The sequence below is a fragment of the Salmo trutta genome, chromosome 12 (genome assembly GCF_901001165.1).
Source record: "Salmo trutta chromosome 12, fSalTru1.1, whole genome shotgun sequence".
NCBI classification, from domain to species: Eukaryota; Metazoa; Chordata; class Actinopteri; order Salmoniformes; family Salmonidae; genus Salmo; species Salmo trutta.
This window is the reverse complement of record NC_042968.1, coordinates 44,553,864-44,570,680: the sequence shown is the minus strand read 5'-3', so window position 1 is coordinate 44,570,680 and position 16,817 is coordinate 44,553,864. Positions and strand designations below refer to the sequence as shown.

The 16,817-nt window shown below is 41.4% G+C and overlaps 1 protein-coding gene across 7 annotated transcripts in view; it reads left to right on the top strand.

Annotated features, from left to right (window-relative positions):
- Positions 1-16,817, top strand: part of LOC115203619 (C-myc promoter-binding protein) — a gene marked incomplete at its 5' end in the record, with an annotated part of 115,346 nt that overhangs the window by 89,404 nt on the left and 9,125 nt on the right. For all 7 annotated transcript variants that reach the window (XM_029768461.1, XM_029768459.1, XM_029768460.1 and 4 more), the window contains 8 exon segments: positions 649-786; positions 1,362-1,608; positions 2,392-3,235; positions 3,465-3,675; positions 4,118-4,200; positions 4,339-4,514; positions 4,604-4,771; positions 16,530-16,710. In XM_029768461.1, coding sequence (XP_029624321.1) covers positions 649-786; positions 1,362-1,608; positions 2,392-3,235; positions 3,465-3,675; positions 4,118-4,200; positions 4,339-4,514; positions 4,604-4,771; positions 16,530-16,710 — 2,048 coding nt within the window.

Genomic DNA, 16,817 nt, shown 5'->3' with positions numbered 1-16,817 from the left:
GGGAGGCTCTCGGCTGGTGCCCAGCACAGGTGCAGATCAAATACACCACTGGAACGCCGATTAAGGTGTTTACATGTCCTAATAATTTGAAAGATTGCTCTTGCTTACTTTGATTTTTACCTTCCGCCGATTTAAGATAAACAGAGGAAAGTGTTTACATGAATTTTGCACAAACTGCCTACTGCCATGATCCATGTAATACCAAACTATTAGTGACTGTAAACGTACTCACTGATTCTCTCTGTCTGTCTGTCTCCCTCTCCCCCTCTCTTTCTCTCCCTCTCTGTCATTCTGTTTGTCCATTCCTCCCTCTTCCCCTCCCTCCCTTCCATCCCTACTTCCCTCTCTCGTAACTCTCCCTCCCCCTCTCCTTCCCTCTCCTCTCTCTTTTCTTCCCTCTCTCCCTCCCTCCCTCCCCTCTCCTCTCTCTTCTCTCCCCTTACCTCCCCCTCCTCTCTCTTCTCTCCCCCTCCCTGTCTCTTCTCCTCTCTCTTCTCTCCCCCTCCCTCCCTCTCCCCCTCCCTGTCTCTTCTCCTCTCTCTTCTCTCCCCCTCCCTCCCTCCCTCTCCCCCCCTCCTCTCCCCCTCCCTCTCTCTTCTCTCCCCCTCCCTCTCCCCTCCCTCTCTCTTCTCCCCCTCCTCTCTCCAGACCATGTAGCAGGTCTCCTGTTGAGCTCCTCTCTGAATGAGATAGGTGTGGTTGAGACCAACAGTCTGAGGAGGAGACATCTCAGTACCCTTGAGGAGGGAGGTGGCAGTGGGAGTAGTGGAGGAGGAGGAGGAGGAGGTGAGCCATAACTATAATCCATAACTTATCTATCTATTGTCTGTTTACTGTCTGTCTGTCTTCCATGATGTATTGGATGTCTCTGTAGTGCAGGGCTGGAGGATGTGAATCAGCTGTATCTATCACCCAGAACTATTTCCTGTCTAGTTGTGTGTGTCTTGACATTGTGCCTTGTTTATATGTCTCTATATCTGTACTGGATGGTAGGTGATGGCTGTGAGCCAGCTGAAACTATCCATCACAACTCACCTAGTGATTTAGACTTGTATTGATTGTCTAGTTGTGTCTGTCTTGACATTATGTCTTGTGATGTCTCAATCTGTACTGTATAGTAGATATGCTTTACTCAGTTTACTGTGTATTGTGTAGAAAATGTCATGTTTCAGGAGAATTGTTTCTTTCCTGCTCAAAGGACCATGACAAATAGAGAGATAATACATTCTATTCTCACCTCCTCTCCTCTCACCTCCTCTCCTCTCACCTCCTCTCCTCTTCCCTCCTCTCTCCTCCTCTCCCCTCCTCTCCTTTCCTAACCTCTCCCCTCTTCACCTGCTCTCCCCTCCTCTCCTCTCCAGGCCATGACTGGCAGGGTGTTCAAGGGTGCAGACTGAGTGGAGACAACAGGGTTGTCAGTGGTAGCAGTGGCACTCCAGTGTTGGGTCTGGGACTGCACCAGGGAGAGACTGACCCAGCCAGGATAGCAGAGAACCTGGGGGCCGACACCAATATCCTCCAGGGGACCAGCTTCAGCCAGACCAACAGGCCGCGGTGGTTAGTCCTGGGAGGGCCAGAGGGGGTTGGAGCGGCGGGGGGTAAAACCAGGTAAATATCATTGATGTGGAACATTACTGACCTGCTGACATCTTGTGAAAGAGATTTGATCTCAGTGGGAGTAACCTGTATTAATAAAGGTAGAGGGAGGTCATAGACCTGCTGACATCTTGTGAAAGAGATTTGATCTCAGTGGGAGTAACCTGTATTAATAAAGGTAGAGGGAGGTCATAGACCTGCTGACATCTTGTGAAAGAGATTTGATCTCAGTGGGAGTAACCTGTATTAATAAAGGTAGAGGGAGGTCATAGACCTGCTGACATCTTGTGAAAGAGATTTGATCTCAGTGGGAGTAACCTGTATTAATAAAGGTAGAGGGAGGTCATAGACCTGCTGACATCTTGTGAAAGAGATTTTATCTCAGTGGGAGTAACCTGTATTAATAAAGGTAGAGGGAGGTCATAGACCTGCTGACATCTTGTGAAAGAGATTTGATCTCAGTGGGAGTAACCTGTATTAATAAAGGTAGAGGGAGGTCATAGACCTGCTGACATCTTGTGAAAGAGATTTGATCTCAGTGGGAGTAACCTGTATTAATAAAGGTAGAGGGAGGTCATAGACCTGCTGACATCTTGTGAAAGAGATTTGATCTCAGTGGGAGTAACCTGTATTAATAAAGGTAGAGGGAGGTCATAGACCTGATGTTCTCCTCTCTGTTGCTTTCTTTATGTTTATACTCCTGAAAGTAAATATCCCTTTTGAGATCAGTAAATTATGAATATCAAAATGTTTTTTAATCTATTTTAAAATCTGATCTGTTCATTTCTCCATCAGGCGCTGCAGACGTAGAGACAGCCCTGAAGACGGAGAGGAGAGGGACTGGAGTGACGAGGACAAGAATAACACAGACGCCATCTTTGATCTGGAGGACCTAGATCTGGACGGACCAACCACAGAGAGCGTTGATAAAACCAGCCAATCACGGAAGAGGACGGTGCAACGTAGCGCCAGCTATGGAGGTGTGGGTGTGGCCTCAGCCTCGCGGGGCACCGTTAAACGAACGGGGATCGAGACAGGCTTCGACCCGCTGTCCCTCCTGGCGGCCGAGTCCAAGTCCCAGGGGGACAGAGAGGACGACCTGGAAGTAGAGATGGATGGGGTCGCGACCCCTACATGCCGGCGCCAGGACCACCTGGCTAGGGAGATAGAGATGTACATGAACCATATGGGTTCTCCTCTGAACAGCCGGACCCCCAGTATGGACCTCCAGGACTCCTCCAGTCCCCTGTTCTTCCACCCTCCTCCCCCACTCATCACCACCCCTCGACGGGCCAGTCTCCCCCATACCTCCCCTCTCAGGACAGGAGGATTACCTCGCTCCAGGACCCACCACTCCCCCTCGCCCTCCCAGCCTGCCAGACAGAGGCTCTGGTCCTCACCCCCCTGTCCCCGCTCCACCCCCAGCCCACAGCCCAGCCCCTACTGGGAGAGGGAGAGAGACAGGGACCTGGGTTTGCTGTCCCCCTCTCTGTCCTCCTCCTCCTTCGCCCTGGACCAGCTCCTCACCCCCACCCTGGATGTGTTTAAGAGCAGCATGTTCTCGGCAGGGAAAGGTGTGGCAGAGAAGGCTAGTCGGTGGTACTCTCGGCTGGCCACCTCCTACACCATGCCTACCAAGGTACGCTCATCGGTTTGTCAATGGAGGGTGTTCTACTGGTGCGTCAGTCAAAATAACACATTTCTGAATGGCAGAAGATATTTTGTAATATTATGTGACATGAATCAGAGTGTCTGGTCCACACCCCACTACCTAATGCAGCTAGGTGCCTCTCAGATTCTCAAACACATTGCAGCAGCATTTATTTTGTTCCTGAACCTCCATTGTGTCCCCTGTCCACCCCCTCCAGGATGGTAACTGTGACCGTCTGAGTGTGTCCTCTCTGGGCATGGACCCTGACTGCTCCTCCTTGTTGGATGAGGAGGGCCTGGGGGACCCAGACGGCTCCATCATCTCCCCTCAGAGAAATGGCCCCGGGCCCCGTAGGAGCCCAAGGAGAAGCCCATCTAGACGCAGTCCCCTGAGGAGCAGACTGGACAGTCCCACACACGGACAGACAGGTAGCATATTTCTGCCCTATCACTGAGGAGGAGAGAAAGAGAGAGGGAGGAGCTAGGATCAGACAACCAGGTACTGTCTTATCACTGAGGAGGAGAGAGAGAGAGAGGGAGGAGCTAGGATCAGACAAGAGCTAGGGGAGGGAGACAGGACTCTTACCAGACTAGGCCAGCAGGCGATGCCTTGTACAGTTCAGGTGATTGAGGTGAAGTCTGATTGGAGCTCTTCAATCAAGCTACTCAGACCCTCTGCCCTTCTCATGTCTCATTAGCATCCTGTGTGCAAGTAGTGCACCAGCAGGCCTGACATGGAAATGCCCTGTCCTGAGTTAGCGCATAGCTAACGGCTAGCCATCAGAGACTGTTTACTGCTGACACCAATGATAGCAGATGTTCATGGATAATGGTGTGCTCCTTCTCCGGGTGTGTCCTGTCTCTCCACCAGGCTTTCCTCCCCCAGACTGCTCTGATCTGGGCTCATCTCGCTACACCAGCAATACCAGTGTCTTCCAGAACTACGCCATGGAGGTGAGGGCACCACACTTACAGACAAAGGACCAAGGATACTTCTCATTCATACAACCAGGCCAGGGGGGGTCTTTGCCATTTTGTGCCGACCCCTGATTGACCTGATGTCCATCTTGGCTCTGCTGTGTGTGTTTCCAGCTGTTGATCTCCAGCTGTTCTCGCTGTAAGACGTGTGACGGTCTGGTGTACGATGAGGAGATCATGGCAGGATGGACGGCTGACGACTCCAACCTCAACACCACCTGTCCCTTCTGTGGGAACCCCTTCCTCCCTTTCCTTAATGTAGAGATCAGAGACCTGAGAGGACCTGGGAGGTACACTATATACACACCCAGACATTTAACAGCCTCCCTGTTCCCCTGATACCACACCTCCACTCCTCCTCTCATCCTCTCACCTTCAGGTTCTTCCTGAAGAGCAGTCCGTCAGCGGATGAGGCTGTGTCATCGTCCTACTCTGTGTCCACCGGTCTGGACACCGGGACGTCCACTCTGTCCACACCTTGTCCCACTACTGTCCTGTCTCCTCTCTCACCCAGGATCACTGTAGAGGGCTGCTCTGGTAACAACAGGTACACTGCACTATACACTACACAATGCACACTACACACTACGCACCAACCCCTGTCCCACCACCATCCTCTCAGATAAACCCTAGCCTACCACCCCTAGCCTACCACCCCTAGCCTACCACCCCTAGCCTACCACCCCTAGCCTACCACCCTAGCCTACCACCCTAGGCTACCACCCTAGTCTACCACCCCTAGCCTACCACCCCTAGTCTACCACCCCTAGCCTACCACCCCTAGCCTACCCCCCCTAGCCTACCCCCCCTAGCCTACCCCCCCTAGCCTACCCCCCCTAGCCTACCCCCCCTAGCCGACCACCCCTAGTCTACCCCCCCTAGCCTACCACCCCTAGCCTACCCCCCCTAGTCTACCACCCCTAGCCTACCACCCCTAGCCTACCACCCTAACCTACCACCCCTAGCCTACCACCCCTAGCCTACCACCCCTAGCCTACCACCCCTAGTCTACCACCCCTAGTCTACCATCCCTAGCCTACCACCCCTAGTCTACCATCCCTAGCCTACCACCCCTAGTCTACCATCCCTAGCCTAACACCCTAGCCTAGTGCTCTCTCTCAGTTAGTTTCCTGAGATTATTAGTCAGTATTACTATAGTGGTAGTATTCTCTCTCTCAGTTAGTTTCCTGAGATTATTAGTCAGTATTAGTATAGTGGTAGTGTTCTCTCTGTTAGTTTCCTGAGATTATTAGTCAGTATTAGTATAGTGGTAGTGTTCTCTCTGTTAGTTTCCTGAGATTATTAGTCAGTATTAGTATAGTGGTAGTGTTCTCTCTCTCAGTTAGTTTCCTGAGATTATTAGTCAGTATTAGTATAGTGGTAGTGTTCTCTCTCTCTCTGTTAGTTTCCTGAGATTATTAGTCAGTATTCGTATAGTGGTAGTGTTCTCTCTGTTAGTTTCCTGAGATTATTAGTCAGTATTAGTATAGTGGTAGTGTTCTCTCTCTCAGTTAGTTTCCTGAGATTATTAGTCAGTATTAGTATAGTGGTAGTGTTCTCTCTCTCTCTGTTAGTTTCCTGAGATTATTAGTCAGTATTAGTATAGTGGTAGTGTTCTCTCTGTTAGTTTCCTGAGATTATTAGTCAGTATTAGTATAGTGGTAGTGTTCTCTCTCTCAGTTAGTTTCCTGAGATTATTAGTCAGTATTAGTATAGTGGTAGTGTTCTCTCTCTCTCAGTTAGTTTCCTGAGATGAGATTATTAATCAGTATTAGTATAGTGGTAGTGTTCTCTCTCTCAGTTAGTTTCCTGAGATTATTAGTCAGTACTAGTATAGTGGTAGTGTTCTCTCTCTCAGTTAGTTTCCTGAGATTATTAGTCAGTATTAGTATAGTGGTAGTGTTCTCTCTGTTAGTTTCCTGAGATTATTAGTCAGTATAAGTAGAGTGGTAGTGTTCTCTCTGTTAGTTTCCTGAGATTATTAGTCAGTATTAGTAGAGTGGTAGTGTTCTCTCTGTTAGTTTCCTGAGATTATTAGTCAGTATTAGTAGAGTGGTAGTGTTCTCTCTCTCTCTCAGTTAGTTTCCTGAGATTATTAGTCAGTATTAGTATAGTGGTAGTGTTCTCTCTCTCAGTTAGTTTCCTGAGATTATTAGTCAGTATTAGTATAGTGGTAGTGTTCTCTCTCTCAGTTAGTTTCCTGAGATTATTAGTCAGTATTAGTATAGTGGTAGTGTTCTCTCTGTTAGTTTCCTGAGATTATTAGTCAGTATTAGTAGAGTGGTAGTGTTCTCTCTCTCTGTTAGTTTCCTGGGATTATTAGTCAGTATTAGTATAGTGGTAGTGTTCTCTCTCTCAGTTAGTTTCCTGAGATTATTAATCAGTATTAGTAGAGTGGTAGTGTTCTCTCTCTCTCAGTTAGTTTCCTGAGATTATTAGTCAGTATTAGTATAGTGGTAGTGTTCTCTCTCTCTGTTAGTTTCCTGAGATTATTAGTCAGTATTAGTATAGTGGTAGTGTTCTCTCTGTTAGTTTCCTGAGATTATTAGTCAGTATTAGTATAGTGGTAGTGTTCTCTCTCTCAGTTAGTTTCCTGAGATTATTAGTCAGTATTAGTAGAGTGGTAGTGTTCTCTCTCTCTCAGTTAGTTTCCTGAGATTATTAGTCAGTATTAGTATAGTGGTAGTGTTCTCTCTGTTAGTTTCCTGAGATTATTAGTCAGTATTAGTATAGTGGTAGTGTTCTCTCTCTCTCAGTTAGTTTCCTGAGATTATTAGTCAGTATTAGTAGAGTGGTAGTGTTCTCTCTCTCTCTCAGTTAGTTTCCTGAGATTATTAGTCAGTATTAGTATAGTGGTAGTGTTCTCTCTCTCAGTTAGTTTCCTGAGATTATTAGTCAGTATTAGTATAGTGGTAGTGTTCTCTCTCTCAGTTAGTTTCCTGAGATTATTAGTCAATATCAGTATAGTGGTAGTGTTCTCTCTCTCTCAGTTAGTTTCCTGAGATTAGATTATTAATCAGTATTAGTATAGTGGTAGTGTTCTCTCTCTCAGTTAGATTCCTGAGATTATTAGTCAGTATTAGTATAGTGGTAGTGTTCTCTCTCTCAGTTAGATTCCTGAGATTATTAGTCAGTATTAGTATAGTGGTAGTGTTCTCTCTCTCTGTTAGTTTCCTGAGATTATTAATCAGTATTAGTATAGTGGTAGTGTTCTCTCTGTTAGTTTCCTGAGATTATTAGTCAGTATTAGTATAGTGGTAGTGTTCTCTCTCTCTGTTAGTTTCCTGAGATTATTAGTCAGTATTAGTATAGTGGTAGTGTTCTCTCTCAGTTAGTTTCCTGAGATTATTAGTCAGTATTAGTATAGTGGTAGTGTTCTCTCTCTCAGTTAGTTTCCTGAGATTATTAGTCAGTATTAGTATAGTGGTATTGTTCTCTCTCTCTCTCAGTTAGTTTCCTGAGATTATTAGTCAGTATTAGTATAGTGGTAGTGTTCTCTCTCTCTCTCAGTTAGTTTCCTGAGATTATTAGTCAGTATTAGTATAGTGGTAGTGTTCTCTCTCTCTCAGTTAGTTTCCTGAGATTATTAGTCAGTATTAGTATAGTGGTAGTGTTCTCTCTCTCAGTTAGTTTCCTGAGATTATTAGTCAGTATTAGTATAGTGGTAGTGTTCTCTCTCTCAGTTAGTTTCCTGAGATTATTAGTCAGTATTAGTATAGTGGTAGTGTTCTCTCTCTCTGTTAGTTTCCTGAGATTATTAGTCAGTATTAGTATAGTGGTAGTGTTCTCTCTGTTAGTTTCCTAAGATTATTAGTCAGTATTAGTATAGTGGTAGTGTTCTCTCTCTCAGTTAGATTCCTGAGATTATTAGTCAGTATTAGTATAGTGGTAGTGTTCTCTCTCTCTGTTAGTTTCCTGAGATTATTAATCAGTATTAGTATAGTGGTAGTGTTCTCTCTGTTAGTTTCCTGAGATTATTAGTCAGTATTAGTATAGTGGTAGTGTTCTCTCTCTCTGTTAGTTTCCTGAGATTATTAGTCAGTATTAGTATAGTGGTAGTGTTCTCTCTCTCAGTTAGTTTCCTGAGATTATTAGTCAGTATTAGTAGAGTGGTAGTGTTCTCTCTCTCTGTTAGTTTCCTGAGATTATTAGTCAGTATTAGTATAGTGGTAGTGTTCTCTCTCTCAGTTAGTTTCCTGAGATTATTAGTCAATATCAGTATAGTGGTAGTGTTCTCTCTCTCTCTCTCAATTAGTTTCCTGAGATTATTAGTCAGTATTAGTATAGTGGTAGTGTTCTCTCTCTCAGTTAGTTTCCTGAGATTATTAGTCAGTATTAGTATAGTGGTAGTGTTCTCTCTCTCTGTTAGTTTCCTGAGATTATTAGTCAGTATTAGTATAGTGGTAGTGTTCTCTCTCTCAGTTAGTTTCCTGAGATTATTAGTCAGTGTTAGTAGAGTGGTAGTGTTCTCTCTCTCTCTCAGTTAGTTTCCTGAGATTATTAGTCAATATCAGTATAGTGGTAGTGTTCTCTCTCTCAGTTAGTTTCCTGAGATTAGATTATTAGTCAGTATTAGTATAGTGGTAGTGTTCTCTCTCTCAGTTAGTTTCCTGAGATTATTAGTCAGTATTAGTATAGTGGTAGTGTTCTCTCTCTCAGTTAGTTTCCTGAGATTATTAGTCAGTATTAGTATAGTGGTAGTGTTCTCTCTCTCTCAGTTAGTTTCCTGAGATTATTAGTCAGTATTAGTATAGTGGTAGTGTTCTCTCTCTGTTAGTTTCCTGAGATTATTAGTCAGTATTAGTATAGTGGTAGTGTTCTCTCAGTTAGTTTCCTGAGATTATTAGTCAGTATTAGTAGAGTGGTAGTGTTCTCTCTCTCTCTCAGTTAGTTTCCTGAGATTATTAGTCAGTATTAGTATAGTGGTAGTGTTCTCTCTCTCAGTTAGTTTCCTGAGATTATTAGTCAGTATTAGTATAGTGGTAGTGTTCTCTCTCTCAGTTAGTTTCCTGAGATTATTAGTCAGTATTAGTATAGTGGTAGTGTTCTCTCTGTTAGTTTCCTGAGATTATTAGTCAGTATTAGTAGAGTGGTAGTGTTCTCTCTCTCTGTTAGTTTCCTGAGATTATTAGTCAGTATTAGTATAGTGGTAGTGTTCTCTCTCTCAGTTAGTTTCCTGAGATTATTAATCAGTATTAGTAGAGTGGTAGTGTTCTCTCTCTCTCTGTTAGTTTCCTGAGATTATTAGTCAGTATTAGTATAGTGGTAGTGTTCTCTCTCTCTGTTAGTTTCCTGAGATTATTAGTCAGTATTAGTATAGTGGTAGTGTTCTCTCTGTTAGTTTCCTGAGATTATTAGTCAGTATTAGTAGAGTGGTAGTGTTCTCTCTCTCTCTCAGTTAGTTTCCTGAGATTATTAGTCAGTATTAGTATAGTGGTAGTGTTCTCTCTCTCAGTTAGTTTCCTGAGATTATTAGTCAATATCAGTATAGTGGTAGTGTTCTCTCTCTCAGTTAGTTTCCTGAGATTAGATTATTAGTCAGTATTAGTATAGTGGTAGTGTTCTCTCTCTCAGTTAGTTTCCTGAGATTATTAGTCAGTATTAGTATAGTGGTAGTGTTCTCTTTCTCAGTTAGTTTCCTGAGATTATTAGTCAGTATTAGTATAGTGGTAGTGTTCTCTCTCTCTCAGTTAGTTTCCTGAGATTATTAGTCAGTATTAGTATAGTGGTAGTGTTCTCTCTCTGTTAGTTTCCTGAGATTATTAGTCAGTATTAGTATAGTGGTAGTGTTCTCTCAGTTAGTTTCCTGAGATTATTAGTCAGTATTAGTAGAGTGGTAGTGTTCTCTCTCTCTCTCAGTTAGTTTCCTGAGATTATTAGTCAGTATTAGTATAGTGGTAGTGTTCTCTCTCTCAGTTAGTTTCCTGAGATTATTAGTCAGTATTAGTAGAGTGGTAGTGTTCTCTCTCTCTCAGTTAGTTTCCTGAGATTATTAGTCAGTATTAGTATAGTGGTAGTGTTCTCTCTGTTAGTTTCCTGAGATTATTAGTCAGTATTAGTAGAGTGGTAGTGTTCTCTCTCTCTCTCTCAGTTAGTTTCCTGAGATTATTAGTCAGTATTAGTATAGTGGTAGTGTTCTCTCTCTCAGTTAGTTTCCTGAGATTATTAGTCAATATCAGTATAGTGGTAGTGTTCTCTCTCTCTCAGTTAGTTTCCTGAGATTAGATTATTAATCAGTATTAGTATAGTGGTAGTGTTCTCTCTCTCAGTTAGATTCCTGAGATTATTAGTCAGTATTAGTATAGTGGTAGTGTTCTCTCTCTCAGTTAGATTCCTGAGATTATTAGTCAGTATTAGTATAGTGGTAGTGTTCTCTCTCTCTGTTAGTTTCCTGAGATTATTAATCAGTATTAGTATAGTGGTAGTGTTCTCTCTCTCTGTTAGTTTCCTGAGATTATTAGTCAGTATTAGTATAGTGGTAGTGTTCTCTCTCTCTGTTAGTTTCCTGAGATTATTAGTCAGTATTAGTATAGTGGTAGTGTTCTCTCTCAGTTAGTTTCCTGAGATTATTAGTCAGTATTAGTATAGTGGTAGTGTTCTCTCTCTCAGTTAGTTTCCTGAGATTATTAGTCAGTATTAGTATAGTGGTATTGTTCTCTCTCTCTCTCAGTTAGTTTCCTGAGATTATTAGTCAGTATTAGTATAGTGGTAGTGTTCTCTCTCTCTCAGTTAGTTTCCTGAGATTATTAGTCAGTATTAGTATAGTGGTAGTGTTCTCTCTCTGTTAGTTTCCTGAGATTATTAGTCAGTATTAGTATAGTGGTAGTGTTCTCTCTCTCTCAGTTAGTTTCCTGAGATTAGATTATTAGTCAGTATTAGTATAGTGGTAGTGTTCTCTCTCTCAGTTAGTTTCCTGAGATTATTAGTCAGTATTAGTATAGTGGTAGTGTTCTCTCTCTCTGTTAGTTTCCTGAGATTATTAGTCAGTATTAGTATAGTGGTAGTGTTCTCTCTCTCAGTTAGTTTCCTGAGATTATTAGTCAGTATTAGTATAGTGGTAGTGTTCTCTCTCTCAGTTAGTTTCCTGAGATTATTAGTCAGTATTAGTATAGTGGTAGTGTTCTCTCTCAGTTAGTTTCCTGAGATTATTAGTCAGTATTAGTATAGTGGTAGTGTTCTCTCTCTCAGTTAGTTTCCTGAGATTATTAGTCAGTATTAGTAGAGTGGTAGTGTTCTCTCTCTCTCTCTCTCAGTTAGTTTCCTGAGATTATTAGTCAGTATTAGTATAGTGGTAGTGTTCTCTCTCTCAGTTAGTTCTCCTGAGATTATAGTCAGTATTAGTAGTAGTGGTTGGTTCCTCTCTCTCTCTCAGTAGTTTCCTGAGATTATTAGTCAGTATTAGTATAGTGGTAGTGTCTCTCTCTCTCTCTCCCCAGTTAGTTTCCTGAGATTATTAGTCAGTATTAGTAGAGTGGTAGTGTTCTCTTCTCTTCAGTTAGTTTCCTGAGATTATTAGTCAGTATTAGTATAGTGGTAGTTGTTCTCTCTCTCAGTTGTTCCCTGAGATTATTAGTCAGTATTAGTATAGTGGTAGTGTTCTCTCTCTCAGTAGTTTCTGAGATTATTAGTCAGTATAGTCAGTGTAAGTATAGTGGGTAGTGTTCTCTCTCTCTCAGTTAGGTTCCTGAGATATTAGTCCAGTATTAGTATAGTGGTAGTGTTCTCTCATGTTAGTTTCCTGAGATTATTCGTCAGTATTAGTATCAGTGGTTAGTGTTCTCTCTCTCTCTCTCAGTTCGTTTCTGAGATTATTAGGTTTCAGTACTTAGTATAGTGGGTAGTGGTTTCTCTCTCTCAGTTAGTTTGCCTGAGATTATTAGTCAGTATTAGTATAGGGTAGTGTCTCTCTCTCGTTAGTTTCCTGAGAATTATTAGTTCAGTATAGTAGTATAGTGGTAGTGTTCTCTCTCTCTCAGTTAGTTTCCTGAGATTATCAGCCAGTATTAGTATAGTGGTAGTGTTCTCTCTGTTAGTTTCCTGAGATTATTAGTCAGTATTAGTATAGTGGTAGTGTTCTCTCTCTCAGTTAGTTTCCTGAGATTATTAGTCAGTATTAGTATAGTGGTAGTGTTCTCTCTCTCTCTCTCAGTTAGTTTCCTGAGATTATTAGTCAGTATTAGTATAGTGGTAGTGTTCTCTCTCTCTCTCAGTTAGTTTCCTGAGATTATTAGTCAGTATTAGTATAGTGGTAGTGTTCTCTCTCTCAGTTAGTTTCCTGAGATTATTAGTCAGTATTAGTATAGTGGTAGTGTTCTCTCTCTCTCTCTCTCAGTTAGTTTCCTGAGATTATTAGTCAGTATTAGTATAGTGGTAGTGTTCTCTCTCTCTCTCTGTTAGTTTCCTGAGATTATTAGTCAGTATTAGTATAGTGGTAGTGTTCTCTCTCAGTTAGTTTCCTGAGATTATTAGTCAGTATTAGTATAGTGGTAGTGTTCTCTCTCTCAGTTAGTTTCCTGAGATTATTAGTCAGTATTAGTATAGTGGTAGTGTTCTCTCTCTCTCTCAGTTAGTTTCCTGAGATTATTAGTCAGTATTAGTATAGTGGTAGTGTTCTCTCTCTCTCAGTTAGTTTCCTGAGATTATTAGTCAGTATTAGTATAGTGGTAGTGTTCTCTCAGTTAGTTTCCTGAGATTATTAGTCAGTATTAGTATAGTGGTAGTGTTCTCTCTCAGTGAGTTTCCTGAGATTATTAGTCAGTATTAGTATAGTGGTAGTGTTCTCTCAGTTAGTTTCCTGAGATTATTAGTCAGTATTAGTATAGTGGTAGTGTTCTCTCTCTGTTAGTTTCCTGAGATTATTAGTCAGTATTAGTATAGTGGTAGTGTTCTCTCTCTCAGTTAGTTTCCTGAGATTATTAGTCAGTATTAGTATAGTGGTAGTGTTCTCTCTCTCAGTTAGTTTCCTGAGATTATTAGTCAGTATTAGTATAGTGGTAGTGTTCTCTCTCTCAGTTAGTTTCCTGAGATTATTAGTCAGTATTAGTATAGTGGTAGTGTTCTCTCTCTCAGTTAGTTTCCTGAGATTATTAGTCAGTATTAGTAGAGTGGTAGTGTTCTCTCTCTCTCTCTCAGTTAGTTTCCTGAGATTATTAGTCAGTATTAGTATAGTGGTAGTGTTCTCTCTCTCAGTTAGTTTCCTGAGATTATTAGTCAGTATTAGTAGAGTGGTAGTGTTCTCTCTCTCTCAGTTAGTTTCCTGAGATTATTAGTCAGTATTAGTATAGTGGTAGTTTTCTCTCTCTCTCAGTTAGTTTCCTGAGATTATTAGTCAGTATTAGTATAGTGGTAGTGTTCTCTCTCTCAGTTAGTTTCCTGAGATTATTAGTCAGTATAAATATAGTGGTAGTGTTCTCTCTCTCTCTGTTAGTTTCCTGAGATTATTAGCCAGTATTAGTATAGTGGTAGTGTTCTCTCAGTTAGTTTCCTGAGATTATTAGTCAGTATTAGTATAGTGGTAGTGTTCTCTCTCTGTTAGTTTCCTGAGATTATTAGTCAGTATTAGTATAGTGGTAGTGTTCTCTCTCAGTTAGTTTCCTGAGATTATTAGTCAGTATTAGTATAGTGGTAGTGTTCTCTCTCTGTTAGTTTCCTGAGATTATTAGTCAGTATTAGTATAGTGGTAGTGTTCTCTCTCTCAGTTAGTTTCCTGAGATTATCAGCCAGTATTAGTATAGTGGTAGTGTTCTCTCTGTTAGTTTCCTGAGATTATTAGTCAGTATTAGTATAGTGGTAGTGTTCTCTCTGTTAGTTTCCTGAGATTATTAGCCAGTATTAGTAGAGTGGTAGTGTTCTCTCTCTCTCAGTTAATTTCCTGAGATTATTAGTCAGTATTAGTATAGTGGTAGTGTTCTCTCTCTCAGTTAGTTTCCTGAGATTATTAGCCAGTATTAGTATAGTGGTAGTGTTCTCTCTCTCATTTAGTTTCCTGAGATTATTAGTCAGTATTAGTATAGTGGTAGTGTTCTCTCTCTCTCAGTTAGTTTCCTGAGATTATTAGTCAGTATTAGTATAGTGGTAGTGTTCTCTCTCTCTCAGTTAGTTTCCTGAGATTATTAGTCAGTATTAGTATAGTGGTAGTGTTCTCTCTCTCAGTTAGTTTCCTGAGATTATTAGCCAGTATTAGTATAGTGGTAGTGTTCTCTCTCTCAGTTAGTTTCCTGAGATTATTAGTCAATATCAGTATAGTGATAGTGTTCTCTCTCTCTCTCTCAATTAGTTTCCTGAGATTATTAGTCAGTATTAGTATAGTGGTAGTGTTCTCTCTCTCAGTTAGTTTCCTGAGATTATTAGTCAGTGTTAGTAGAGTGGTAGTGTTCTCTCTCTCTCTCTCAGTTAGTTTCCTGAGATTATTAATCAGTATTAGTATAGTGGTAGTGTTCTTTCTCTCAGTTAGTTTCCTGAGATTATTAGCCAGTATTAGTATAGTGGTAGTGTTCTCTCTCTCAGTTAGTTTCCTGAGATTATTAGTCAGTATTAGTATAGTGGTAGTGTTCTCTCTCTCTCAGTTAGTTTCCTGAGATTATTAGTCAGTATTAGTATAGTGGTAGTGTTCTCTCTCTCTCAGTTAGTTTCCTGAGATTTTTAGTCAATATCAGTATAGTGGTAGTGTTCTCTCTCTCTCTCTCAATTAGTTTCCTGAGATTATTAGTCAGTATTAGTATAGTGGTAGTGTTCTCTCTCTCAGTTAGTTTCCTGAGATTATTAGTCAGTATTAGTATAGTGGTAGTGTTCTCTCTCTCTGTTAGTTTCCTGAGATTATTAGTCAGTATTAGTATAGTGGTAGTGTTCTCTCTCTCAGTTAGTTTCCTGAGATTATTAGTCAGTGTTAGTAGAGTGGTAGTGTTCTCTCTCTCTCTCTCAGTTAGTTTCCTGAGATTATTAATCAGTATTAGTATAGTGGTAGTGTTCTTTCTCTCAGTTAGTTTCCTGAGATTATTAGTCAGTATTAGTATAGTGGTAGTGTTCTCTCTCTCAGTTAGTTTCCTGAGATTATTAGTCAGTATTAGTATAGTGGTAGTGTTCTTTCTCTCAGTTAGTTTCCTGAGATTATTAGTCAGTATTAGTATAGTGGTAGTGTTCTCTCTCTCTCAGTTAGTTTCCTGAGATTATTAGTCAGTATTAGTATAGTGGTAGTGTTCTCTCAGTTAGTTTCCTGAGATTATTAGTCAGTATTAGTATAGTGGTAGTGTTCTCTCTCTCTCTCAGTTAATTTCCTGAGATTATTAGTCAGTATTAGTATAGTGGTAGTGTTCTCTCTCTCTCAGTTAGTTTCCTGAGATTATTAATCAGTATTAGTATAGTGGTAGTGTTCTCTCTCTCAGTTAGTTTCCTGAGATTATTAGTCAGTATTAGTAGAGTGGTAGTGTTCTCTCTCTCTCTCTCTCTCAGTTAGTTTCCTGAGATTATTAGTCAGTATTAGTATAGTGGTAGTGTTCTCTCTCTCAGTTAGTTTCCTGAGATTATTAGTCAGTATTAGTAGAGTGGTAGTGTTCTCTCTCTCTCTCAGTTAGTTTCCTGAGATTATTAGTCAGTATTAGTATAGTGGTAGTGTTCTCTCTCTCTCAGTTAGTTTCCTGAGATTATTAGTCAGTATTAGTATAGTGGTAGTGTTCTCTCTCTCAGTTAGTTTCCTGAGATTATTAGTCAGTATAAATATAGTGGTAGTGTTCTCTCTCTCTCAGTTAGTTTCCTGAGATTATTAGCCAGTATTAGTATAGTGGTAGTGTTCTCTCTCTCTCAGTTAGTTTCCTGAGATTATTAGTCAGTATTAGTAGAGTGGTAGTGTTCTCTCAGTTAGTTTCCTGAGATTATTAGTCAGTATTAGTATAGTGGTAGTGTTCTCTCAGTTAGTTTCCTGAGATTATTAGTCAGTATAAATATAGTGGTAGTGTTCTCTCTCTCTCAGTTAGTTTCCTGAGATTATTAGTCAGTATTAGTATAGTGGTAGTGTTCTCTCTGTTAGTTTCCTGAGATTGTTAGCCAGTTTTAGTAGAGTGGTAGTGTTCTCTCTCCCTCCTCATTGTGGTTTCTGTTGGATTACATGACATCTCAATAGAGAATGTGTTTGAAGTAGCCGCCTACTGATACTATTTGCAATGGAAAACAGGCCCTAACACCTGGCCCTAACACTGGTGTGTGTGTGTATGTGTGTATGTGTGTGTGTGTGTGTGTGTGTGTGTGTGTGTGTGTGTGTGTGTGTGTGTGTGTGTGTGTGTGTGTGTGTGTGTTTGTCCATCCATCCCCAGGCTGTCGTCGTCCAGGGCCCAGTGTATAGAGATCCCTACAGAGCGGTGCCAGGGGGCCCTGTCCCCAGGGTCAGCTATGGTGCGGAGTGTCAGTGCCTTTGACCCCATGGAGGAACCAACTCGACTCAACCACAATGTACCCACTACAGGCAGCCTGCCCAGCCGACTCAACGAAGCCAGCGTGAGAGACTCCCAAAACACACACACACACACATACATTCTTACTTGATTATTGTTATGTATCTGTAGTGGTCGAGAACCACCCACAGCCTAACTTCTCAACTTTAA